Source organism: Vicia villosa, linkage group LG1, assembly GCF_029867415.1.
Source record: "Vicia villosa cultivar HV-30 ecotype Madison, WI linkage group LG1, Vvil1.0, whole genome shotgun sequence".
Lineage (NCBI taxonomy): Eukaryota > Viridiplantae > Streptophyta > Magnoliopsida > Fabales > Fabaceae > Vicia > Vicia villosa.
This window is the reverse complement of record NC_081180.1, coordinates 246,310,772-246,338,666: the sequence shown is the minus strand read 5'-3', so window position 1 is coordinate 246,338,666 and position 27,895 is coordinate 246,310,772. Positions and strand designations below refer to the sequence as shown.

The window sequence follows — 27,895 nt, the reverse complement described above, 5'->3', positions numbered from 1 at the left end:
AGGGCAAATGATCCTAATGGTGCAGGTTAAATTTGTCCGAACCAGGGCAAATGATCCAAATGGTGTAGGTGAAATTTGTCCGAGCCAGGGCAAATGATCCAAATGGTGCAGGTGAAATTTGTCCGAACAAGGGCAGATGATCCAAATGGTGCAGGTGAGCTTGTCAGAACTATGACAAGTAATCCTATTGGTGCAGGTGAACTTGCTAGAACTATAGCAAGTGATCCTTTTGGGAAACTTACTAGAACTATAGTAAGTGGGGTTCACAAACTACGAAAGCTTGCTAGCGCTATAGCAAGTTAACAATCTTCTACAACAAACTGCGAGTCGTCGCTATTGATAGTTACGTTTACCCATCACGTTAGTCCCTCGGCAGTGATCAAAGGGTTTTTCAAAGGGTTCTTCAATTGGGTTTATCACGTTAGTCCCTCGGCAGTGATATTCTTCAAGACTACAAAGGGTTTCACAACAGGGTTTCACAAAGGGTTCTTCAATGGGGTTCATCACGTTAGTCCCTCGGCAGTGATTTACTTCGAAAATACAAAGGGTTTTACAACCAGGTTTTCAAAGGGTTTCTCAATTGGGTTTCTTATCACGTTAGTCCCTCGGCAGTGATATCTTTCAAAACGATATCAACAACACACAAAGGTTTTATCTTTCTTTTCAGAATTACTAACATACTTCAACTAACATAGCTAATAGTCATGCATCATTCAACTAACATTCCTCATTCATACATAATGCATATACATACATGGCTCTCATTTATTTTGAGAAGCTCATTGCATCATAACATTGCATAAATTTCAGGTTGCCTTTTTAGGCCGTGCTACGATCAAAGCAAATGGTTCCTTTCGAAAGCATCTGCTTCATCATTCTAAAAAAAAATGATATTCACCTCGGGTGGCATCTGTAAGCCCATCTCCTCCAGAACTTCTTCCCAACAAGTGCAAATTTCGGGGCACTCAATATTCAATCCTCTTCTACCTTTAGATCATGATGGGCAGACGTGCCTATCTGCCTCTTCAGGTTTAAGAAGATTGAATAGGGGCAGCTGTCATACCCAAAATTTGCCCTCCTATTCAATCAAAGGTTCCTCAATTTCCCAAGAGTACTCATGACAAAGCTCCTCATAATCCAAAGTCTCCAAAACTAGGGTTTGCAGTTTATCAAAGGATTTTGAATCTCTGAGGCCTCAAATGGATCTCAAGGTGTCACATATGTCTCAAGGTATATCCATGCCAAAAGACAAGCTTCTATTCCAAGGTTTGCTCATTCAAATGCTCAGGCGATCCACAATCGATTAGTTTGACCTAGAAGTCAATTATGGTAAAAGTACAGTCAAAACTCCTGACTTTTGGTCAACATCAAGTATTTTAAGTGATATCCATCATTTGATCAAAGGTTGATCATGATCCATCAATGAAAAATCAGAAATGAACAAATGCAAAGGTTCAAAGTAGGGTTTTTTAGGAGAAAGTCAACTCAACTTTGACCGGTCATAACTCTCGCATGGTTTGTCAGAAATTCTCCAACCAAAGCCTATTCTCAAGGAAATTTCATCCTCTACAACTTTGATGTTGGTCCCAAGATCAAGAAATGCACCATTTGGGAGATATGGTCAAAGAGATTATAGGTCCCCCAGAAAAGTCAACAAAAACACCTTTTGGGTCAAAGCTCATAACTTGAGCATAGAAAATTCAATAAAGATGAAACCAAAAAGGTCATTTAGAGGATTCTTTGAGCTTTCCAAAAAGTATTAGAACATGGTCATATGGCAAAGATTGAAGGAGATACAAGGTTTGGAAGTTGGTCGATTTTCAAGGGAAGAGCAAAGTACTAATTGGCAAATTCTCAACTTTTAAACCAAATGGGCCTAAGTATTTGCTTCTAAATGTTCTTGTGATGATATTTAGGGCCCATATTTCCACTTCTCCACTTTCCATGATTTTTCTCATTTTTACTTTGAATTATATACTTTTAATTCAATTAAAAAAACAATTAAATCATGAAATTCATTTAGGAGATGCATGGTCATAATTTGTTATGAGATTTATGTCACAAAATAATATGTAAATCAAGAAGAATTTGTGGAAATAGGTTTAGGAAAAATATGGCGCAAGAATAGAAATATTATACACATATTCACTTAAATTTCCAACTCTCCAAAGATTCAAGGTCCAAGCCCATGTTTAACCTAATTCCATTCACATATATGGTAAAAACACTCAGTCACAAGGGGGGGACGGGAGGAGCAAGGTCATTAGGGTTTCCAAAACTCCAAACTTCAAGGAAACTAGGGCACAAGAGTTCTTCGTGCACAGTCCTGCTTAACGAATTCTAGGGGTATCATCATCCTCCTGAGGTATCAAGGAGTGGAACCAAACAGTTTGCACACCTCGAAACAACTCAGAACCCCGCCACCGAAGTTACACCGTTTTGGTAAAGTAAGAGATCCCAAACCAATGATTCACATGATATAAACTGATCTAATTCATTCGTTCATGTTTATGATGTTGTTTAGGGTCAGTTAAACGCTTTGTTTTTGATATTTAACGCAAGGAGGGTTATGTGCCGTTGTTAGGGCATTAAGGTCGTGAGTCCTCGAAACCCTATATGCAAGGCGTTTCAGACCATAATAATGCCATAATCGGACTCGCAGCCCCCAAATTAGTAGGACTGGGTGGTTTCTTTTGCTTTCGAATAGTTTTTTTTGCATGTTGGATTGGTGATGCCGTCGGAGAAGATAACCGCCTTCACTGTTCCGGCGGCGGTGAATCTTGGGTCTTCAGTGGACTGCGTGCGTGGCGTGTTCCAGGATTTCCATTCGCCAGTCAAAAATTCCCAGGCTCTCTCTCTTAACGTGACTGGGCAGTCAACCAGGATGGGGCCCGCACGTTGATTCTTTGTACATTATTTAATAATTGTTTTTTTATTATTCTGTCTATATATTTAACAACTAGAGCATGTAGTACAAATGGTTGGAAAGTGAGAGGCGAAACCTTGAAGTTGCCGGTTCGATCCCCAGCGCCTTCAAGACATTTTCACTTATTTTCTGCTTATAGATCCAGTGCATACCTCCTCACCAAACACCCCATACACCTTCACGTCAAGACCAGCAGATCACGTCAAGACCAGATCTAACGCATCAGATTGAAGGATCACCATATTCCTTCAAAAAGCCACCCTACAGGATCAGCACCCAGGTTCTTAATTGTTCATTTATTTATTTATTTGTTTAATGATGTAATTAAACTAATATATTTTTATGGGATATGGTTTAATTGATTAAATTAAATTAATAATATATTTAAATTAGGATTAGGGTTATAATTAGGAGTTTAGAATTATTTATTCGATTATTCCACTTTATTGATTTAATTAATTTTAATTATTAAATCACACAAACCCTTAAAGGTTAAGTATTAGGATTTGCCCGATCCCATTGCCCATTTGGCGAAACACTAACCTTCGATTAATTCTCTCCTCGACCCGACTAAATCTATTAGTCGCATTAGACGAGAGATGAAAAATATATAAAAATTAAAATATATTTAATTTGCTGCCCGCGACGATCAATCTATCGATATGAGTAACCAGCAATGCCCCATAATCCGTTAGCTATACTGACCAAATCTATTGGTCACCGCATCTAACAGTGCCATATTAAATCAGGGTTGTACGCCCAAACACTGAAAACACATCAAACCACAAACCACAGATTTTCATCTTTTCAATACTGCGAAACTACGAAGGTAATTCAAAATACCTTTTCAAAACTGCGAAATGGTAATTCAAAATACCGTCAACACATTCATATCAATTCAAAGGCGTACAACCCTGTGCCCGAACTACGTTGACTCTGATTCTCCATAAGGAAATACGTAGGCACTTGGATAACCAAGGCGAGTCCCCTTCCCTAAAACCTCCATTCAGTTCAAATCTCAATTTTCGCCCTTTTCACTTCTTTAGCTATTATCCTAAATATCTTAGCCATAAACCTTATCTTCGATAAAACCTTAGGAAAGGGTTGAGGGTGCCTAACACCTTCCCTCGACCTGATTATAATAACTTACCCCGAATCTCTTAACTGCGTAGGGTTTCCTATTCACCCTTCAGAATAGGTGGCGACTCTAAAAGGCTTAATTTTTAGGGCAGGTTGCTACAAAATGATCAATGCATTTTAAGGATGTTGGCTTCAAATTCATTTTTGCCATTTTTTCACTTCTCGGAGTTGCAGAACATTATAGAAATGCACTTCCAGATTTGTTCAATGTTTTAATTTCTAGAATTCGAAAATGCATTTCTGCATTTAGTCTGTATGGATTGTTTGTCTTTATTTTCATTGCGTTTCATCTGGACAATGCTTGTATGGTATATATATAATAATTATGGCTGATATCTAAGCTAGATTGAGGCACAATATATTTTCACAACATGAATCAGTTCAAAGGGGAAAGATCCCGACCCTCGCATGAACTAGTGTGTTCTAGTTTCTAGGTCTCATGCATATCTTCCTTCGTCTTTTCAGAGAAGGAAGTTGTCACCTCCTGATGCCTAGGAAGCCCCACTAGTACATGTTGAGGCATCTTAAGAACCCTAGGAACCCTAAGGGTTGGGAGGAGGCTCGTGTGACTTATCATTACTACCTCTATATCCAAGCCAAATTGTCATACATATGCGAGACGGAGAGGTAAAATTCAATTGTATTCATTCTTTGAAACACATTTGTTATAATATTAAAAGTATAAGGCGATGATTTATTTTATGCAAGATCGTGATGCTTTAAAATGCATCAACTATGGTTCGAAGATTACAACTCTGCCACAGTCACAAGAGCAGTGTTTTTTAAGATGTGATGTTGTAACGCCCGTTCTTATTTTAATTATTAATGTTATTATGTGTTGTGTGAATTATGTGTTAATTATGTGCTTAATTGATTTTATGTTATTTTATTAAGAGTTAGTAGTAAATAACATGAGTTAGTGAGACTATCAGCAATTGGGCCTAAGTTAGTGTTAGTAAGTGAGAGGTGCTAATTAGAGCCCATTAGTAATAATAAGTTAGTAAGGTTTAACAAAACAAAGGGATTTGAGAGAAATAGAATTAGAATTCATTTGATGAAATAAGAGAAAGAGATAAGAGAATAGGAGAAAGCTAGGTCAAGGTCCCATATTGAAGATAAAGTTGTCTTCAATCCAAAACCTAAGATAAGGGTGGGATTCTTTTATGATAAAGGATTGTATGATGGTATTTTATGATGGGGTTTTGATTATATGTTTATTATCCATGATTGTGTGAAGATTGAAATTGAAATTGGTTAGGGTTCATACTATATTTATATGAAATTATGATTCTAAGCATGTTTGATGATGTTTGTATGTGAACCCATGGTTAGAAACATGTTTAGGAACCTTATATGTATGCTAAATTGCTGTCAATTGATGTATAAATTGTATGAGGGTTAGTGGTTGTTGTATGATGTGATTGGGGAAGGAAAATGGTGATTTTTGGGTTTTTATGCAACATGAGTCGACCTATACAGAAGCCTAGGTCAACCTGAGCTAACCCGCAAAGGCAAAAATTCAGTTTTCAATAGCTATGCGTCGACCTAAGGAAAGTATGCGTCGATACATAGAATCTCAAAAGACCAGCATGAGTCGACTCATGGTCGACCTGAGCAAACCCGATGAGGACAAACTCAGTTATGCGTCGACCTGAAGAAAGCTTGCGTCAGCTCATAGAATCTAATTTTTGACAATTTTTGTAAAGATCATAACTTAAGTTTCCGGACTCCGATTGATGCACCATTCGAAGCGTTGGAAAGCTAAGCCAATTATTATAGAAGGTTCATAGAAGGATTTTCTAAGTTGGCACTCCCGTTAACTAAGTTGACTTGTAAGGGTAAGACTTTTGTATGGGATCTTCAATGTGAAGAAAGTTTTACCGAGTTGAAGAAGAGATTGACGTCAGCACCAATTTTGATATTACCTAATCCAGAAGAATCTGGTGTTTATTATGATGCTTTTAAGATGGGTTTAGGAGGTGTGCTCATGCAGAATTATAAAGTTGTTGCTTATGCATCGAGATAGTTGAGAGTTCATGAGAAGAATTATCCTACGCATGATTTAGAGCTTGCTGCGGTTGTGTTTGTATTGAAGATTTGGAGACATTATCTCTATGGTTCTAGATTTGAAGTGTTTAGCGACCATAAAAGTTTGAGATATTTGTTTGATCAGGAGAAGTTGAATATGAAACAACGAAGGTGGTTAGAGTTGTTGAAAGATTATGATTTTGGTTTGAATTATCATCCAGGAAAAGCTAATGTTGTTGACAATGCTTTAAGCGGAAAGACTTTGCATATGTCAGCGATGATGGTTAAGAAGTTGGAATTGACTGAGCAATTCAAAGATATGAGTTTGGTTTGTGAAGTAACGCCTAAGAGTGTTAGGTTGGGTATGCTGAAGATTAATAATGATTTTCTGGATTGTATCAAGGAAGCTCAGAAGTTAGATGTGAAATTGGTGGATTTGATGGTTGGAATCGATCAATATGAGGATAGAGATTTTAAGTTGGATGCGCAAGGTGTGTTGAGATTCCATAATCAGATTTGTATTCCTGATGACGTGGATTTGAAGAGAGCGATTCTTGAAGAAGGTCACAGAAGTAATTTGAGTATTCATCCAAAAGCTACTAAGATGTACCAAGATTTGAAGAATTTTATTTGGTGACCTGGAATGAAGCGGGATATAGCACAGTTTATGTATGCATGTTTGACTTGTCAGAAATCAAAAGTTGAACACCAGAAGCCTCAGGATTAATGCAACCGATAGAAGTTCCAGAATGGAAATGGGATAGCATTTGAATGAATTTTGTGACGAGTTTACTGAATACCGTGAGAGGACATGATTCGATCTGGGTGATTGTTGATAGGCTTACGAAGTCAACTCATTTTATTCCTATTAACACCACTTATCCAGTTTCGAAGTTGGTAGAGATTTATACCAATGTGATTGTTAAGTTGCATGGTGTTCCTTTATGTATTATTTCGGATCGAGATCAGAGGTTCACTTCAGATTTTAGGAAAAGTTTACAAGGAGCACTGGGTTCTAAGTTGAGGTTGAGTTTGGCGTATCATCCTCAAACAGACGGTCAGACGTAGAGGACGATTCAATCGATAGAGGATTTGCTAAGAGCTTGTGTTCTTGAGTAGGGAGTACGTGGGATACTTATCTTCCATTGATCGAGTTCACTTATAATAATAGTTACCATTCTAGTGTTGAAATGGCACCTTTCAAAGCATTGTATGGTCAGAGATGTAGGACTCCATTGTGTTGGCATGAATCCGGTGAGAGTATGGTACTTGGACCGCAGATTGTACGAGAGACTACTGAGAAGGTAAAGTTGATTCGTGAGAAGATGAAGACTTCTCTGAGTAGGCAGAAGAGTTACCATGATAATAGAAGGAAAGATTTGGAATTTCAGGCGGGTGATCATGTGTTTTGAGAGTCACGTCGGTGACCGGTGTGAGGCGAGCATTGAATTCTAAGAAGCTCACTCCTTGTTTTATTGGTCCGTATCAGATTTCAGATAAGGTTGGAAATGTGGCGTATAGGGTGGCGTTACCACCGAATCTTTCAAATTTGCATGACGTGTTTCATGTGTCACAACTCCGGAAGTATATTTCTGATCCTTCTCATGTGATTCATATGGATGATGAGCAAGTACGGGATAACCTCACGGTGGAGACTATGCAGGTACGAATTGAGGATCGTGAAACGAAGACGCTTAGAGGCTAAGAGATTGCTTTGGTAAAGGTAGTTTGGTCGAAAACTATCGGAGAGAGTATGACGTGGGAGTTGGAAAGCAAGATACGAGAGTCGTATCTTGAGTTGTTTGATTGAGGTAAATTTTCTAGGAAGAAAATATTCTAAGTAGGGGAAAGTTGTAACATGAGTCGACCTATACAGAAGCCTGGGTCGACCTGAGCTAACCCGCAAAGGCAAAAATTCAGTTTTCAATAGCTATGCGTCGACCTAAGGAAAGTTTGCGTCGATTCATAGGATCTCAAAATACCAGCATGAGTCGACTCATGGTTGACCTGAGCAAACCCGAAGGGGACAAACTCAGTTATGCATCAACCTGAAAAAAGATTGCGTGGGCTCATAGAATCCAAATTTTGACAATTTTTATAAAGACCATAACTTGAGTTTCCGGACTCCGATTGATGCACCGTTCGAAGAGTTGGAAAGATAACACAATGAACTATACCATGATTTAATAAAATGATTCATAGGATATAGTCTCCTATTATTTCTATTAGGATTAAGTGATGAACTATGTAGTGTTAACATATGAAGTATGCTCTTTGTTATGAATTGACGTAACCATGTTGTGGTATAACTTGATGTATGATTTCCTTATGAAGATACGGTTCTATTGAGATGATGATATGTACTTTCCTTATGATGACATAATGACGTGATTGAGAAGTGATGACTTACTATAACAGTAATGATATTATCGTTGCCAGAATCTTGGCATTAAGTTGATGATGTTTAGCCGATATTGTGACATGTTATGAATGTTGTAATTTTGGATGTTGCATCATTGAGTCACATCCATTGTATAAAGACACGATGGCCTGAAAATGACAAAAGCGATGATGGCCTGAAAATGGCAAAAGTGACGATGGCCCAAATGGCAATTTTTTAGACGATGGGAGTTTTACTCCAAATGGTACCACATGCATTTGCATAAGTCTGAGTCACATTTGAGTTGCATTTTGAGTTGTTGAGATGATGATTTGTTTGTTATGAATTGTTGGTAACACTTGTGAATTTTGAGTCGTTTTTGTTTTGATGTTTTTTCATTTGCTTATTATTCATCATATTGGATTGCGTATTTGTAATTTGAATTTAATTTGTTCGTTGTGCTTGTACACTTTTTATTATTTCAATTTCTTTATAATTTCTTTGTCTATTAGAAACTTCTACCAATAAGAACTCTCTCTATTCTTGTAATTACCCTCTTTAATCCTTGTTAGTATTCTATTTTTGAGCATATGGCTCTCTTATCATTTCCACAGGCGTAGCTTGAATCACAAGTTAAAGTTACTAAAATTGAAATATTAGTGGATTGATTTGAATTAAGTATAATATATTATTCAAATTATGAGCTTTGTGAAATATGGGAAACTCTCTAGCCAAATTGTTCGAATTACAAAATACATATGATTCGAATCACAACCTCATATGATCTGAATCAAGTACATATATTGATTTGAATCAAACATGCTTTTGAAGTCTCATTTTATCTCTATCTAAATTGATTTAAATCATAGTTTTAACTTGATTAGAATTAACAATTTCAATAGTCCAAAATTGATTTGAATCATGGTTTTCACTTGATTTGAATCATTGCTTCAAAGACCCATTTTTCATATTTCATTTAAATAGATTTTCCTTGATGAAAGGAATAAGTGTGTGAAACCTATGGTGTATTTCTTTGTCTTTTCTTCTTTGTGTGTTCATTTTCTTTACACTATGATCTTTTCTCTTCTTTTTTCTACAAACAACTTCTTAATTATGATTTGATGTCAAATTCGTTATCCTTTTTGTTGCATCTTTGTTTTGTGAAATTGTGTTGTTGTGTTGAGTGAATTAGAGAGTGAGTTAATTAATCTTGTTGTGTTTTTCATGATTAATAAATCTTAAGAATATCATCGTTACCAAGATTCATTCAACTAGAAACTTGTTAGAACCTTGTGTTGTGTTCTACTTTCACATTCATCTATACCTTGACTAACACATTGTATTGTATTTTGGTTTGTGATATTACCGAGCACTACTCATCATCTTCATCCTTAGTCATAATTCCATCTTTATGGTCCTCAACCTCTAAATATTTAGTGCTTGAGAGAGACTAATGGTGCATTAGGATATCTAAAGTTTTTGTGTGAAGTTTTGTTCTTTGTAACAGGTGCAGGTATTATTTCTTGAATCCAGAATGGTATATTTGATATTCATCAAGAAGAGTGTTTCAATATACTCCTAGGAAAACTTTAGCGGGATCAATTATCAAGTGTCCGTAAGGCGGGATTGGAAGTTGTCCATTCTTGGTGGAGTTGGAGAAAGATTGCTCGCAGAAAAAGTTGGGAGTTGTCCAATGAATGCTTAGCCATGATAATTGCTCAGAACAAGAAATCAATAGGATTAAAGGGTTAATAGCTACACACGAATACTCTAAGCATATTTATTGTGCATGTGAAGAATAATTGTATCAAGTTCTTTTGAGATCTTGTTTTGTTATCAGTTTAAATTGTCTGCATCAACAATGTCGTTTATTGCTTAATATTTTGTTGTTACCAAAACACTTAAATCAAACTTATCAAAATAGTGAAAGATCGTGATTATCTGTCGATGGTTTTAACACCATTAAAAAGTAGAATAGGCAATGCGAGGACGACAGGTGACCCACTATATATCGTTGTGTATCTTTTCTGCTTCCCTTATCTCTTTTATTTTTCAAGCATTTACTACCATGCTATTGCATATTCACATTGATTGTATCCCACGTAAATTAGAATTTTTTATAAGCTTAGGTATGTGGTGGATCAATCTTATTGAAGTATCATGACTTAAATCATCATTTTAAGAGAATCTATAAGCTATGTGTTTTGAAAAATCTTTTTCGAAATGCTACTTGTGTAGTCTTATGATTAACTAGCATTCGAAGTAATCAAATGCAAATAGAACTTTGTGTACCATTTCATATGAATTGTTTCATTGAGATGCTTTCAAACTCTTGTATTTTGTGTTTTGCTACCGCGCTTTCTAAAATCTTTGATTTTGTACATGGGACCTAAAATTCTTTTCTGAAAATGTCTAATTGGGAAAGGGTCTATTCAACCCTATTTTATAGATCATTGATATCCATATTCTCACCCAACAATGGTGATATATCTGGGAGTTGATCCAGGGTTTTCCTTGAAGAAGATTGAAGACACTAAAGGGTGTCACGCTAGGTTTTGATTCCTAGTGCATAAAAAATTACAGCGGTGGAGAAAACCACTAGCGATGATGAGCAAGTTATACAACATAGAGCATACATATTGAGAGCATACCTGTTGTACTTGGTTGGCACGTCTAATTTCATGGACAAGAGTACCACTTATGTGGACGTCGTTTACCTTAGAAACTCCACTGACTTTGAGCATATTCATGAGTACAATCGGGGGCCACTTGTTTGGTCTACATGTACTCCAAGTTAGTTGAAGTTTGTATGTGGAAGATCAAATAGATGGGTGTTATTTGCACACTATTGATAGTAACATATTTGCATCATTTACTGTTTGTGTATCATTTTCATAACACTTGTGCGATGCCATTACTAATAATTCATATATACCATTTCCAGAGATGGGTCCTCACTTCTACGCATTACTGGGTGATCATATGTTCTAACCTATCCTTCTAGATTCTAAAGAGCATTTTTGGGTTTCTTTAGGGTTATTTTCTACCAATATATGGAAGAAACATTTCCTTAAGGGAATTAGTAATCCCATCCTAAGTGATGGAAAAACACCCTATGAAAATGCAAACTTGCCCTTTAGATTATGGAGATGCATCTCTGGACGCATCATGTACTTCAGTCAAAATGGAAAATTTGAGAAACACCCAAGATATATTCCAAAGTTTTTTCAGTATATGCATCTCCGGAACAACCCAATGTACATAACATCCATTCCTCATTGAAACTCTCTTTGTTAAAAATAAATTGATTCGAAGATGCATCTCCGTATTCACATCAAACATAATCCGGAGATGTAGCTCTAGAACCACATCAGACAGTAGTCTTTGCCTTTGATTTAGAGATGATCTGATTAATTAGACGATATGTTTAGCTATACTAGCATTTTCTATTTTTTTGTTGTATAAATTAAACCATACAACAAATATAAAGAAAATGACATATATAAAGTAATAGTTCCATAGTACAAAATGAAGTCAAAATAAGTTAAAATAAAATACAATTGATAATAAATCTAGAGTACAAATACTATAAACTATTGCGTGTGATAGACTCGGGACCCCCTATTCCTACGATACCTCATGTATTGTAATGCCTCCCGTGCCTCCGCCATCATGACATCTACAACATCCATGGCCTCAGAGCCATTTGGAAAGTCCTTTATTAATACCCATCTGCCTAATCTATAAGATATGACGAAATCTAGAAAACACATCAACAATATGATTTGCTTTAGTCTGCTTTTCCTTTAGTATCTTCTGATGAACTAAACTAGAGCATCATGTATCATATAAGGATGTGAAATCATGAATAATCATCGGATGTAACCGTCTCCATAACTCTAGTCGCTAGGAGCTATGGTACTTCATGCCTCATTCGGTACCAGATGATTAAGATAATAATCAAACATAGTATCCTTATCTCTATGTGTCATAGTAGAAGAAGCAGATACATAAGGGTCTCTAGGAATAATCTGCATATGCCTGACGTGCCGCATGATGCACTCAAGAAGATAAGGATATGTTAGACATGAACCACAAGCTAAACATACAGAGTAGAAGGAAATGTCCTCCAAGGGACGCGTTTCACAGTGAGTGACGTAATAATGGAAGTGTATATCCTCTGCTACCAAGCGATCAAAATGCACTCGGTATGGCTCTGTCGCCTAATTCCCTTTGAGCAAAGTGAATGTAGAATCACGTGGCATTTCCTCGGTGTATGTTGGAATATATGACCACCCAAATATGTGTGGTAAGTACTAAAAGATGCAAGCCCGCAAATAGGACAAATGAATAATTATTAATGGTGTTGCAAAAGCGTTATGAAAATGACACACAAACACTAAAAGATGCTGAAATGTTATCGTAAATAGTGTGATGTTGTTTGTCACCTGTTTGGTCCACATACAACCTTTGGATAACTTGGAGTACATGTAGACCAAACAAGCGGTCCACCAGCTGCACTCTTGTCCACAAAAATGGAAGTGTCATCCAGATATAATATGTATGTTCTCATAGCATATGCTCTATGCTACACAATTTTCTCGTCCTCACCAATGTATGCTCTATTTTGGAGATGCATGAGCCCCGAAATCTAACACCTCCACGTCAACCGAGCTAGAAATAACATGTGCATGCTATGTTCGAGTCTTTTCACTCCGAACCGATGCATATTGTGCAATCTTGTCGTGCCTTAGTTTGTCTTACCTATTAGCCATAATGCTTATAAGTAAACCACACAAGTGTTATACATACAAAACACGATGATTTCAAGCAGAAAATGTCAAAAAATGCAGACTGATAAATTCCGGAGATGAGTCTCCGGTCTCTGTGAATCAAAATATTGAAAATTTATATAGATGTGTCTCTAAAATTTTCTACAACCCATAATAGTGCCAATGGCAGACATGCAGTCCCTCAAAACATCCAAAATAAATCATTGTTCAATAGAAACACCTATTACATATCTTAATCCTCAATTTATACAAATGTATATAGAAAATAATTAAAATTAGAAAAATAAAAAATTTACAAATTGTGAGTTGAGTTTGGTGTTGAGTGAACTCTTTTAACGACTTGATGTTGATGGAAGAAATTTTGTAGTTGGTTGAATGATTTTGTGAGAATGTGAATTGAGAGAGTTTGAAAAAAATTGAGATTTAAAGAGTGTTTTATAGAAGTGAAAAAGGAGAAAAAAATCTGGCACATTTTTAAATAAAAGTATCTGAGAATGCATCTTCAAAATATATTCGAAAATATATTTTCCGTTATTTTTTATATAGTCTTAAAGTCCGATTCAAATAGAATTTTATAACATATTGGAATTTCACTTTGTCTAGTAATAATTCATATGATGCCTTAAATATTTCCCTTTCCTAATATGAATTGAATTTGAAAGTGAAGTCCAACTAGCCAACTGTCCACATAAAAATCAATCAAATCAAATATCTTTAAAAGTCAAAGACAGAGTATTCCCCTTAATTATCTTTAGAGGATTATTACACTCCATTCATATTTGTATAAAATTTAATTTAATACAAACATTACAATAATAGTACTCATACAATGGAAGCTGAAAAGTCAAAATTGTAAACCTCACTTTTTCATCATCATCATCATCAATTTCAACTTACATGAAAATCTGAGTTGAACTATAACATGGAACATCATCACAGAAAACTGATCCCAGAGTTATGTGAATTGATATGCCATGGAGTAAACTCTGTATCCAAATGTTCATTGAACAATGATTGTGCTAATTGCTTCAAAAACTGTCTCAAAACCAAGCCTCTATACCCTAATTACTATTACCCTCCACCACCACCACCACCACCACAAGATCAACAACAAGAATTTCCTTTCTATTCCTCATCAAATCAAAACCAGCACAAAATCATCAATTACTTCATCATCACTCTTTCTCTTCTTGCTTTTACTTTCTTCCTTGTTTGTATTCGTGCATGTTGTGTCAATTGTAGGTCAAGAAGAACGAGAACAAGGTTAAGGACAGTGGCAAGGACAAGAACACCAGCACCAGCATCATCATCACTATCATCAAGGATTCAGCAAACTCAGGTGATGAATTTTGATGATGAACAACATGATGATTCTATTGTGGATCATCCGATTTGGTATATTCGAACTCAAGGTCTTCAACAATCGGTTATAAATGCAATTAGTGTTTGCAAGTATAAGAAAGGCGAAGGTTTGATTGAAGGAACGGATTGTTCTGTTTGTTTGAGTGAGTTTGAAGAAGATGAGAGTCTTAGGCTTTTACCTAAGTGTCATCATGCTTTTCATTTACCTTGTATTGATACTTGGCTTAGTTCTCATACTAATTGTCCTATGTGTAGAGCTCCAATTGTTAGTACTAATCCTGCAATTGAAAGGGTTGAGTCTTTGGAGTCTATTGTTGTTGATTCTCATACACAAATTGAGGTTTCTGATGAAAATAGTGGTGAAACTGAATCGAATTTAGGGCTTGAAATTAGGGCTCATGATTCTGAGTTGACGAATAGAGTAGAAGGGGAAGCCGGGCAATTGGAGTTATGTGAAAATGGAAGACCAGTTGTCGATGTGGCTAGTGTTGTTCAGCCTAGGAGATCGGTTTCTATGGATGATTCATTTGTTGCAGGTATCAATAATGTTGTTGTAACTGTTGTATCAAAAGAATGTAATGGTAATGAAGATAGTGTTTCGAAGTTTAATGGAAGTGAGAATTTGGCAACTACATCGAAAGGTAGTACTAGTAGTAGTTTTTCTTTTAGGTCAACAAGATATTTGCAGGGTGTTGCTAGTCCAATGAAGAGATCAAGTTCATACAATGGGAAGTTTCTTCTGTCTTGGTATAGCCGCAATCAGAAAAAGCCGAATGCGATTTTGAGAAACTTTTGATTTTATTGTTATTGTTATTAGCTTTTATGCTAACTTCACAACTGAAGTACTATATACATGTAACTCAGCAACTCTCAACAAGCTGAGAGCCTGAGACTTTCAAAGTTTTATGCATGCATTAAAAAATACTATGTGCTGCATCAAGTGTATAATAGCAAAACAATTAAGTTACAAATAAATATTGTTCAATTTTTTGCTGATATTGTTCCATATATGATGAAGATTTATTGTATTTGTGCAAATGTATTTGTTGTAAAGTTGTTTTTTTCACAAGAATAGTATGTAACTCGTGCAAATGTCATCTTGCTTATCTTCTGTGCTTGGATCACAACATGTTAACCTGTCAAGACGACTACGAGCTGTCAAAACTTTCATCGGCTGCCCTTCTGGCAAAGAGTTCGCAACACTCCGGGGCTTTGAAATTAAGGAGATTGAGAAGTGTGTCAATCAGAAGAATCAGTTTGCATCTGCTTCTCCGTGTTTCAACGGACAAACATCGCATTCAAACTACGGTTGGTTCATGATGAGTGTCCATATCTAAAATTATGCATACCAAATTGAATAAAATACAGAAGTGCTTCAGAAAACACACAATTCAGAATCTAGATTCTGAAGCTGCATTATGGAGTTTGTCATATGTTCAATCCGAACACTCATGAGATGTCTGTATGAATTATACAAAACGAAATAAACCAGCACAAATGGAGTGACGTGAGTGGAACATAAACGTTATAAAATACAATGAAAAGGTCTAAAGTTACATTACCTTTACATTCATGATTTAATTGCCATTTAAAATACAAATTTATATTATTGAAAAAAATTTAGTAGGAATGGAAGAAAATGAGAAAAAAAGTGGTGAGCATAAATTATTATTTTAAAATATAATATACATTATATTTGTTTTAAAATTCAAAAAAAAATTTTTTTGTCAATTTCAAACAGATTTAGTATAAAAGAAAATCTCAAGTTGATATGAATTTAAAAGTGAAATCCGACTAATCAACAATAAACAGAAAAATTAACTAAATCATTTCTCTTAAAAGTCTAAGACAAAATAACGTGACAAACATGATAAATTTTTTCTTATTTTATTACTCCTTCCATCACATAAAAGCAATATATTTAAATTAAGCGCAATTTTTTAAAGAAAAAATATATTTATTAATAGTAATTAGTAGAATAGTTAAATAAAAAAATTAATAAATAAAAATATAATAGTAAAATATTGAAAAGAAAATCCAAAGAATTTGTATAATTGTTGCTTTTCAATAGTCACGTTAATAACAACAACTTTTTTGTCGTTTTCACACCGACGTCGGTCTGGCCACCGGATAATGCTGCATTTAAGCCTCCGAGACTGTTGTTCTAGGATATTCTCATCAAAAGCCAAGGAGCAACTACTGTGAAGGAGAGAGTGAACCTGATTGAAAAGGAATTTATGAAAGTCTCTCTTGAAGGAGAAAATCAATTGTTGTTAAAGGTCACGATGGATGAGAAGATTTTTCAAGAACTGTGCAATCCTTGAAAAGAGGCGCTAGTCATAAAAATCCTTGGGAAGAATGTGGGCTATCATTTGTTGAAGGATAGTTTGAACAAGATGTGGAAACTTACAAGAGATTTTGAGATCATGGACGTTGACAATGATTTCTTTATGGTGAAGTGTGAACTGCTCGCAAATAGGAAGAAAATTGTGTCAGAAGGGTCGTGGATGTTGTTTGACCATTATTTGGAAGTGGCCTATCCGGACTTTGAATCTCCTCTCGCCAAGGTGGAGAAGACTCTGATTTGGATTTGATTTCTAGGGCTTAAGGTAGATACTAACACCTTGAATGTAGAGAGTTAAAGGTTTGCAAGAATTTACGTGGAGATTGATCTCACCTTGCTGGTTGTCAGAAAGGTTAATGTTAATGGCCCGTGGTACATCATGCAGTATTAACCTCTTCAAAATATTTGCTCTAGTTGTGGCTGTTATGGACACCACACCCATGGTTACAAGAATAAACCAGATAATTTGACGCAATCGACTGTTCCTACGGAGGCCCGACCAATAGGTCCGCCAGAAAACGATGTTGTCCGTGAACAAAGACTAACATAACTATATCAGGACGTGGGAGATGATAACAAAAAAACTGTAGCAAAAGAATATGGAGAAAAAAACGCAACTCATGGTGATTGGCTCGTCACCTCCATCAGCTAAACTAATTATGTTAGGTTTCAAAGAAGTCATTGTGCCTTGGAGAATTTCTTCCCCTAGATTATTTCTCGAACATAACTCAAATGTTTTTGAAGCTTTCTAAACCGAGAGGGAATTCTATTGTTTACTTATTTCTTGCTTAGATTTCTCAAAAGATAATTATTTTCGCTTAAGAGTGTTTTGGACAATCCCTTTTTAATCTCCTTAGACTAGTATTCGACTCTAGGTGTCTGACACCACTTTGATCCACAAACACTTAAAAGCTCACACTAAAGTTAGCAAGAAAATAAATTGGCCAAGAAGTTAATGAATAACTTACTAGAGAATCAGTCAGAGTTTTTTATTTTTCAATCTATATTAACTGTACTTCTTAATCTCATACAACAAAGTTTGAGAGGAAGTTATTTGTAGAACTAACAAAACAATTAGATTTTTTTTTTTAAATATTACCCAATACACAAGGGTTCCACCGGGCGTGCCAATTTGTTTACCCTTGATTTTGATAAACAAGTGCTAGTCTTCGAAAATATCTCTGGTTACTTGTAGGATCGAATAGATTGATCCTAGGAAATATGTGTATAGGGGTAATGTGTTTATTTAAGTTTTCTGGATGCTAAATGTAAAGAAATTCTTAAAGATAAAGAAACATAATTGTAAAGATTTTGATTTTAAAGATAAATGGCGAAGGGAGATAAATCGAACAGAAATGTGAAGGTTTTCCACATAAAATTAAAGGAAATCTAAATGGCTTTAAATATAAATAAACTGCTTTCAAACCGTAAACGAGAAAGGTGTTTCAAACGTACATTTCTCTTAGAGACTCGTTTCTCAATACGCTAGATACTTTGAGTATTTTGAGTATAGTACAATGTTGAACACAAGGAAAATCTATCTACTAAGAATCTTATATTTACTGATTCGACTACAACGGTCTTCTATTCTGAAGATGACACGTTTATGTCTGCATGCGCTTCGTCTCTTGCAAGCCTCCATACGTCTTTCTCAAGGAACAGATAAGGCCAAAAAAATTCCGCCATTGGCCAATTTCGAAATCTTCCACGTCAAACTCTAAGCCCGATTGACTTAAAATATTTTTAAGTCCCATATAGAACAATCGGCCTATCAGTATGACTAGCTTCAAACATTTTTGTCGAATATGTCTTCCACCTATGTCGAAGTTAATATTCCTTCATGAGATCAATCATTTGTTTCTTCAGAATCTTCTTTTCAATGAGCTTCGAATTCACATCTAACAGCCTTGAGCCCGCATGGCGAAATTGACAACAAAAAGATAAAATGGTTCTTGTTTTCACCATAACTAAAGAACCGTAACTCCGATTTACGCCCGATCAGAAGCGTTGGAAAGCTTATTCAATTATCTATATTACAATGACTAAATATCATTGCTTGAATACCTAAAAAATGAGATAAAAACAATCAAAATCAATGATATTTGCATAATAATGCAATGTATACACTATAACATAAACTATACCAAATATACACTAAAGTTGAAGTTTATTGATAAAAAGCAAACAAATTAAGTCGATGAGTGCTAATTATTCATACTCAAACTCACAACAATTTAGCACTCATAAGATACAAAATTATTGTTCTTAGAGAATTTTGTAGGAATCAAAAGTCAATTCGCACAGGCACCGCCACTATTTCGGTTGAAAACCATAAATGCTTAGTCAAACTATGATGTGAGATCTTGGATCAGTGGAGTAAGTTTTCGATACGGCGGAAAAGAGATTGACTTGCAAGATTAGCACTTCAATTCCCCCACTCACTGAGAGAGTAATGTAAGAGTGAGAATATATCAAAAAAAAAACTGAAATGACACATTTTCTTTCTTATATAGTATATTAATCCCTACACGTGTGAGAAGGTGATTGTGCAGATGGTTGTTGATTTTAATTAGACATTTGTCGACGTGTCTGGAGAAAGGAATTATCTGTCCCGGATAGAATGAAGAATTACCTAATCAATGCGCTCTTTCGCTTAATGTCACTCTGAAATCTTTCTCTATGTGACTTGTTATCGGACAACAATCAAATTTGTAGAAAAATGAAAAGAAAAAAAGTGAGCATTTATTATATTTGTTGTAAATTCAATATTCTTTTTGTTGTCAATTACACATTTTTAAAAAATTTAATAGTGAAAAGAAAATCTCAATTTGAATTGAATTTGAAAGCAAAATCCAACTAACCAACAATCCACAGAAAAATCAATCAAATCAAATGTCTTAAAAGTCAAAGACAAAATAACTTGACAAAATAACATTCGTATAAGATTCAATTTAATACTACTTCAATGGAAGCTTAGAAGTAAAAGCTGTAAGCCTCACTTTATCATCATCATCTTCTTCTGAATAGAAGAATTATAATATGGGATTACATCACAGAAAATTGATCCCAGAAATATGCGACTCGATTTGTCACATAAACGAAGCTTTACCTAATTGTTCATCTAACAAAGATTGCACTGTTTGCTTCAATATCTGTTTAACCAATCTCCAAAACCCTAATTACTATTCTTCACCACCACCACCACCACCGCCACCACCGCAACAAGAATTTCCTTTCTACAATTCAAATCAAAACCAGCACAAAATCATCAATTACTTCATCATCACTCTTTCTCTTCTTGCTCTTATTTTCTTCCTTGTTTGTATTCGTGCAATTTATGTCAATTGTAGGTCAAGAAGAACAAGAACAAGGTTAAGGACAGTGGCAAGGACAAGAACTCCACCACCACAATCAGCAACTCGAGAAATCGATATGAATTTTGATGATGAACAACATGATGATGATTCTATTGTGGATCATCCGATTTGGTATATTCGAACTCAAGGTCTTCAACAATCGGTTATAAATGCAATTAGTGTTTGCAAGTATAAGAAAGGCGAAGGTTTGATTGAAGGAACGGATTGTTCTGTTTGTTTGAGTGAGTTTGAAGAAGATGAGAGTCTTAGGCTTTTACCTAAGTGTCATCATGCTTTTCATTTACCTTGTATTGATACTTGGCTTAGTTCTCATACTAATTGTCCTATGTGTAGAGCTCCAATTGTTAGTACTAATCCTGCAATTGCGAGGGTTGAGTCTTTGGAATCTATTGTTGTTGATTCTGGTGCACAAATTGAGGTTTCTGATGAAAATAGGGGTGAAACTGAATCCAATTTAGGGTTTGAAAATAGGGTTTTTGATTCTGAATTGAGTAATGGGGCTGTAGAAGAGGAAGATGAAGGAGGGCAATTGGAGGTATGTGAAAATGAAAGGCGGGTTGTTGACGCGGTTAGCGGTAGTATTAGTACTCGGCCTAGGAGATCGGTTTCTATGGATGATTCTTTTGTTGCAGGTATCAATAATGATGTTGCAACTGTTATATCAAAAGAACCTAATGGTAATGAAGACAGTGTTTTGAAGTTTAATGGAAGTGAGAATTTGGCAACTACATCGAAAGGTAGTACTAGTAGTAGTTTTTCTTTTAGGTCAGCAAGATATTTGCAGGGTGTTGCTAGTCCAATGAAGAGATCAAGTTCATATAATGGGAAGTTTCTTCTGTCTTGGTATAGCCGGAATCAGAAAAAGCCAAATGCTATTCTGAGAAACTTTTGATTAAATTGTGTTACTATTATTAGCTTTTATGTTATAACTTCATAAATGAAGTTTATACTTGTAAGTCAGTAACTCTCAACAAGCTGAGAGGCTGAGATTTTCAAAGTTTTCTGTATGCATTAAAAAAACTATGTGATGCATCAAGTGTATATGATAATTTACAAATAAATTGTGCTCAGTTTTTGTTCATATTGCTCCATATATGATGTAGATTTATTTATGACATGAAATTGTGGTGTTCTAGTGTCTATATTTAGCTTCTGTGATCAACTAATGATCAAATTATTTTCAACAAGTTTCTCAATCTAAGTTCATTTTTTTCTTTGTATTGAAGAAGGGGTGATAGTACTGTCATACTTTGATGCAGTAAAACAAAACCTTGCCAAACATTTGGATCTAACCCAATTAGATTTACACACGGATGTATATCATTGAAATATATACGGCATCCTATAATTCCACATTTCCTCCCATGAAACTCATGCTCTATACCATTAGACCAAATCAAAACTGAAAATGAGAACACTTCAAAGATTGCAAAAAAAATCAATTTAGAGGATTTCAGTTGATTTATACTTGCTCCAAGTGCTTTTACTTGTCTTTTTTCTTACCATCATGGTTTTTTTCAAATCGACAAGTCTTCATTCTCCACATCTTGCTATGATTTGGGTGTTTAAACTCATAATTTTTTTTTTTGTAAACCATGATTAAAGTCGGTGATTGTGCCATGGTCTTGCATAAAGACGTGCCTCCTTTAATCTAGGATGAAAATGAATGTATTTTGGACATGGTGTTAAATTCTGGCTCAAGTCAATTGAAAACAAATACTGGTAACTTTTATAGGCTTCAATGCATTACCCATTATTATCCTTTGACCTTAGCCAGTTGACCTTAGATGTAAAGATTGTGAGAGACTCTATAATATCTTCTTGCAATTTATTGACCTTAGAGGTTAGACATTTAATTTCTCAAGTTTCCTCATCAATATCCTAAACATGAGGGTGTGGGGGAAGATTGACTCTTCCTCTCGAGGTGGAGAAAATGGTTTTCGTTATTCCTTAGACACCTCATATACAATCTATGATAAGTGAGGTAGATCATGGATGTCAGATCCAAGTCTTATTGAGAGGCTCGCTAAACATTTCGGGCGACCACCTCATTTCCCTTTACGAGATCATGGGTCATATATTAAGTTTTCTAAGCGAAGCTTGAGGCGAGTTCCTCAAGCGCCACTTAGGGAACGTGCGTTGTATTTAATGTCATTGATGATGAGTCTGTCTTAGGAAGCCAAGTCCATTGAAGACCCTTGGTTCCGTCGCATCTTCTAGAAAATAATATGTGTTGAGATTATTTTAGAACCATTAGAGTGTCTAGGGGAGGCCATCATGACCTAGGTGACTTAAGTTCTCAGTCTTATAAAGGGACGATCTCAACTCATTTTCAACCAACATTTTTTAGAGTTTTTATTCTATTTGGACAAGTTGCGTTAAAACTTTCTTCAATCTTAGCAAGGATGTTTGGGAGTGTTACGAGAGTACCTCCGATTCTAGTAGTGATATTGACTCTCTTTCTTCCCGTTCTTTCTTAGAAAATTCGAAGTTGTTTGTGGCGACCAACTCATTAAAGCATCGAGGAATGGAGACTTCAAAGACTTACCATACCTTAGAAGAGAGGGTGGTTTCCTTTTGGAAATACCTAAACCTCTTTGGAACAGGCAACGATGGGGAGGTCATCTTAGAGCCTTGCTCTGAAGAGGAGCAAGCTAACATGATCGTCGTGCTCTGAAGAGGAGCGAGCTAACATGGTTGCCTTAGAAGATTCGCCTCATGCCTTCATCTACACACCTTTCAATTGTCCACGACCTTAGAGTACTTATACCTTTTACCTATTTTGAATATAGGATTTTTGTGACTGTTAGTGTCGCTCACTTCCAAATAACACTCAATAGTTAGACCTTTACAAGAGCCTTTTAAAAAAAATTATTTCCTCTTTGTCTCTATCTTAATCGCACTCTCTTGATTATATTTTTTTAATAAAGAGAGAAAATGATATTAAGAGATAAATAAAGAGTAAAGAGAAGGAATGAGAGAAAAAGGTAACGGAATTATCTTAACTAAATTAATAATAAAATGCTTATCTAACTCAATTTAAAAATAATTTTAATATCATTGTAATGAATTTTGTAAAAAAAAAAACCTTATAATAATGTACTAACCAAAATGCATTAGAAATAAAAGTATACAAGACTACTTCAACAAAATGCTAAAATTTAATTTTATTGCAGTTAAAAGATTTAGTTTTGATTTGGTACATCTTAACGGTGGGTTTATGTAAGAACGCGAGCGACGTTGTCCCGCAGGCAGCCACACAACACAGCCATCTCCCTCAGTCGCAGATCACGTCTCCTCTCCTCTCCTCTCGTCCGCCGCGCCGCCTTCCTCCTCACCTCGTCCACCGAATTTCGCAGTGCAGTTTTTCTACTTCCCCAAGTGATTCTTACCTACACTCCACAGATCACTCCCAAAGTAACTCCAATTCCTTTTCTTTGCTTTCAATTTCATTTTCATTATTCATTCAATCATCGTTCTCTCTTACTTTCAATTAATCAAAAACCTTTCATTGCGATTGTTATTGTGATTGAATCAGAATCAGAATGTTTCGAACATGGACCAAAGCAATTATTCCACTCTCCAAACTTCGTGCCCCAATGCATCAAACCTACGCTAGGGTTGCAGCTGCACCAATCATAGAAGACAAAGTTGAACCCGCTGTATGAAATTTCAATTTTAATCTCCTTTTTATTACTCGAATCTAACTAATCACACACAAAAACCCTATGAAGCATTGAAAACACGACACTGACACGCGGACACTGACAGGTTGACACCGATAATAATTTAAAATTAATTAATTAATTAATTAAACGCATCACGAACTAGCACCGACACGGATGCACTTTTTTCAGAGGTGTCGGTGCTACATAGCAAAAATAAAAAATTGAATAATTTTTTGGGTACTTTGCAGGTTAATCTAGACAAAATGTTTTGGTCTAAACCATGTTCTCTGGCGCTGCCCCGTGACTCGCCTCTAAGAGTTGATGAACCTGATTACCAGGGGTTTAAACGTTTCATGCTCAAACTCATGCTATTTTATAGTAAGCAGAGCAAATCGATTCGAGGGGCTAATGTTGTTTACAAAAGAATTGTTTCTCAAGTTGAGAAACCGCTTATTTACGAAGGTCTGTTTTCTTCCTGCCATTACAATTTAGAAACACTTGTACATTGGCTCTGTTTGCATAGACAACTTATCATGTAAGTGATTATGTAAAAGTTGTTTATATAACAAAAGATAAAATAAAATGGAACTATGTTTTTGTACAAGATATAAACTGTTTTTTTAAGCTACTAATATTTGTTACTTAGATCTCTTATTAGTATTGTTATATTATTAGGGTGTAGTTATGTATTAAGGCAATAGTTATGTTACTAGACGGTTATTGAATGAGTAGGGAATTGGAAGGAAAAGACAGTAGGGAACCAATTCTAGAAATCGAGTGCCCTACCGGTTAATAAAATTTTGTATCAAACATGGAAATTAGTTATTGACGATGAAACATGTTTACAACAGAAACATACCTACGCAAACACTGTAGAGGTTGCAGTCATCTTTCTCTTACAGTACAGATATCAGAGATATGTATGTCTGTGCATCTTAGTCTTTTAGTCTAAGAGTTGCGGCTATTTTCTCTAATATACTACTTGTTTTGTTTACCCTTACGGGATGTTTTAGGTAACCATCCTCCCCAGTAACAGAATTTGATTTGGTAGACGATAAATAAAATTTTGTAAATACGTGCATACAACATTAAATATTAACTTCTCCACATGTACTGTGGGACAGAAATGTTCCTTTCAGTTTCCTCTATTCTTTAACTCATATTTATTTTTTTCTTTCCCTGTTTTATATTGGTAGCCGTATATTATAGAGAAAATATTTTCAGATTAAAGAAATTTTAAATAATAACGACTAAAATATTTTCCTAGTAGGTAGGGTCGAGGTCGACTATATGGATGATATGAATTTCCTATCATTAATCATGTTCAAAGGTAGACCGTTTAAATCCAAATCTATCTTAATGGTTTGGATAATAATTTTCCTCGGACTCTCCCTTAAACAATTGCCCTATTGGGTTTTCTTTAATGTGGTCTACCCTCCTTAACAAAGCTACTGACCAAATCACATAGGCTGACACCGCAATTTCGTTTTTACAATAGGAGTTTACTTGACGTTTTCTCTAATGATTTCATTCCTAAGGATCAAAGAAATCTTAATTAAACAAAACTATATTTCATCTTTTTGATACTTTTTTTCTCACTTTTAAAGTTCTAACCATTTAAGTAAAGACAACTGGAAAAAGCTTCATATAGGCAATCTCATCATGTCTCTGGTGGCTAGACATACCACTTTCTAAAGTTATATGTTTGCAAATCAATCAAAGTCAATCAATTTCGGTGTAGAAGGAGTCTGAAGCGGATTAGCACTTGTCATACTAGTGTTATAGTTTGTAACATTCTATAAACATTTTTCGTCTGTTTGCAGTGTTTAACTTGGAGAAAACATTCAAAACAACATTCTCTTTGCTTGTACTTCACATGTGGTTTTACTTGCGCCGTATTAAGCAAGAGGGAAGTGAGGGTGTTGAATTTGGGCAGTACCTTTATGAAATCTACAATCACGATGTGGAGGTTAGAGTGTCCAAAGCAGGGGTCAGTTGTCTTCTACAAATAGATATAGATATAATATTTTTACCATAAATTCTTTTTCACAATTTTTTCCAAAATAGTTGGAGTAGATGTAGTTAGTGGCCTCTCTTGTTGAATTATGGTAGTTTAATTTGAAATGCAGGTTAACCTACTACTGATTAAGTGGATGAAGGAGCTTGAGAAGATTTTTTATGGGAATATTGTTGCTTATGATGCTGCTATACTGCCAGAAGCTAAACCGGGTGATTTTGCCAGTATTATATGGAGGTAGGTTTTGATATGAAGGTATCCTCTTCACTGCTCTTTTTGCACCCGTTGGAAGTAGGAAACTGCCGATCAACTATTTGTCTGTATACCACCGTTTTGAATAGTGATAGAGTGAAGAAGCAGTCCCATTGCATACTTCATATGAACTTTCTACTTTATTCGAAGTTATTAAAGTAATGGGTTTTAGATAAAAAGGATGAGAGAAGTACTAAGAGCTTGAGTATTATTGATAATAACTTGATAGTAGCTTAAACATAAGACTAAACCCCAACCCTTATAAATAGTGATACGTGACTCCTAGTCATAATTAAATAGAAAAATCAGGACACAAATCATAGTAATATTTTAGTAATATAAAATTAAATTCCTAAGATATAGTCTTAGATACTTTAAGATTATAAACTGCTCTTGAAAAATAAATTAGTATACTCATACAATATCTTTGCAAGGTTATTAGTATAACTGTATAAGATAGTTTCTTATATTCCAAAAAAAGTGTTGAGAGTCCTGCATTAGATGAGATATGATTTGCATTTTGCAACCTGCAAGTATGTTTATAAGTTGGAGGCATCCCTCACCTCACAAACTGGTTTTGTAGAGGTTAAGTTAAGCACAACTCAAATTCTAAGAAAAAATATATGCTTATGTGTTTTTTTTCCAGGAATATATTCTCAGACGATGGTTCTTCAACACCAGACAAAGCTGCATTGCAATCAGTGCAGGTATGCTTTCTAAGTGATGTTAAAAAATTCATTATTTTTGTGGAACAGATATTATATTGTGTACGACGTCTCTAATGTAATCTTTTGGAAATGCGACATTTCCTCAAAAATCTATCTAAACCGAGATGTTGAACCGAGAGACCAATTCAAGTCATACAATTTATTAGCCATTAAGCATTCATCAGTCGTGTTACTTCATTTAATTGACAGTTGAAACTCTCGGTTTAACATTTTGGCTTCGCTTGAAGTATTATCGCTTTTATAATTGATATCTTTTGATATACTCACATAATATAATGGCTTTCACAATGCTTATTCTTTTCCTCAATTATATTGAGTATAACAACATTGATACTGAAAATCAAGTTTTTATTATAGGCATTGGCCAGGTATGCTCAAAGGGAAGTAAGTTGCATGACTTTAACAGGTAAATAATAGCTGTTTCTGCATATAACATATTATGTATCTTGAAGTGGGCGAAAATCAACTTCCCGCACACTTCAGTATCCATAATATTAACAACTCTGCAGATCTTATGAATATATACTTTTCCCCTCTTTCCACTTTGCATTTACTAAGTCATGGAATTTGAAATGTGCAGATAAAGAAGCACTATTATCAGGAAATTTCATGTTTACCTCTTTGAAGCATGAGATCAAAAGCAAAAATGGGCACCAATGATAAAGTATTGGTTTCTAATTTACAATTAAGTAAATGTAAAATACATGCTGTTATTTTTTTAAACATTTTTTTCTCTAAATAATCACGATATAAGACTGTATTGTTCTCCATAAAGCTTTAGTTAGTTCTTGCTCACATAAAGGAGAAAAGAAAAGGGCCGAAATGGCTGAGAAATATTTTGAAGGATTATGTCTATATCTTATAATATACTTAAGATTTT

At 35.1% G+C, this 27,895-nt stretch overlaps 4 protein-coding genes across 4 annotated transcripts; all 4 read left to right on the top strand.

Moving 5' to 3' along the window:
* The first annotated feature begins 6,371 nt into the window (after positions 1–6,371).
* LOC131598473 (uncharacterized) lies at positions 6,372–7,162 on the top strand. The gene is made up of 2 exons (XM_058871071.1): positions 6,372–6,666; positions 6,981–7,162. Exons 1-2 carry the CDS (start codon positions 6,372–6,374, stop codon positions 7,160–7,162), a joined length of 477 nt encoding a protein of 158 aa, XP_058727054.1.
* Positions 7,163–14,066: 6,904 nt separating this feature from the next.
* Positions 14,067–16,123, top strand: LOC131625085 (E3 ubiquitin-protein ligase RING1-like). The gene has a single exon (XM_058895987.1). The coding sequence runs from the start codon at positions 14,190–14,192 to the stop codon at positions 15,423–15,425; it is 1,236 nt and encodes a 411-aa protein (XP_058751970.1). The 5' UTR covers positions 14,067–14,189; the 3' UTR covers positions 15,426–16,123.
* A 3,775-nt stretch (positions 16,124–19,898) lies between these two features.
* LOC131625079 (RING-H2 finger protein ATL54-like) lies at positions 19,899–21,431 on the top strand. The gene has a single exon (XM_058895978.1). The coding sequence runs from the start codon at positions 20,013–20,015 to the stop codon at positions 21,240–21,242; it is 1,230 nt and encodes a 409-aa protein (XP_058751961.1). The 5' UTR covers positions 19,899–20,012; the 3' UTR covers positions 21,243–21,431.
* A 2,083-nt stretch (positions 21,432–23,514) lies between these two features.
* LOC131645079 (uncharacterized) lies at positions 23,515–27,858 on the top strand. Its single transcript, XM_058915735.1, has 8 exons — positions 23,515–23,767; positions 23,889–24,012; positions 24,267–24,480; positions 25,842–26,008; positions 26,148–26,272; positions 26,934–26,994; positions 27,373–27,421; positions 27,596–27,858. Exons 2-8 carry the CDS (start codon positions 23,896–23,898, stop codon positions 27,673–27,675), a joined length of 813 nt encoding a protein of 270 aa, XP_058771718.1. The 5' UTR covers positions 23,515–23,767; positions 23,889–23,895; the 3' UTR covers positions 27,676–27,858.
* The last annotated feature ends 37 nt before the right edge of the window (positions 27,859–27,895 follow it).

Excerpts from the sequence above, each read along its gene's own strand:
- LOC131598473 (XM_058871071.1), top strand. The coding sequence starts at position 6,372 with ATGATGGTTAAGAAGTTGGAATTGACTGAGCAATTCAAAGATATGAGT. Across the intron at positions 6,667-6,980 it reads TCTTGAAGAAGGTCACAGAA|TTTCGAAGTTGGTAGAGATT; the intron begins GTAATTTGAGTA and ends CCACTTATCCAG.
- LOC131625085 (XM_058895987.1), top strand. The coding sequence starts at position 14,190 with ATGGAACATCATCACAGAAAACTGATCCCAGAGTTATGTGAATTGATA.
- LOC131625079 (XM_058895978.1), top strand. The coding sequence starts at position 20,013 with ATGGGATTACATCACAGAAAATTGATCCCAGAAATATGCGACTCGATT.
- LOC131645079 (XM_058915735.1), top strand. The coding sequence starts at position 23,896 with ATGTTTCGAACATGGACCAAAGCAATTATTCCACTCTCCAAACTTCGT. Across the intron at positions 26,009-26,147 it reads TTAGAGTGTCCAAAGCAGGG|GTTAACCTACTACTGATTAA; the intron begins GTCAGTTGTCTT and ends TTTGAAATGCAG. Across the intron at positions 27,422-27,595 it reads AAGTTGCATGACTTTAACAG|ATAAAGAAGCACTATTATCA; the intron begins GTAAATAATAGC and ends TGAAATGTGCAG.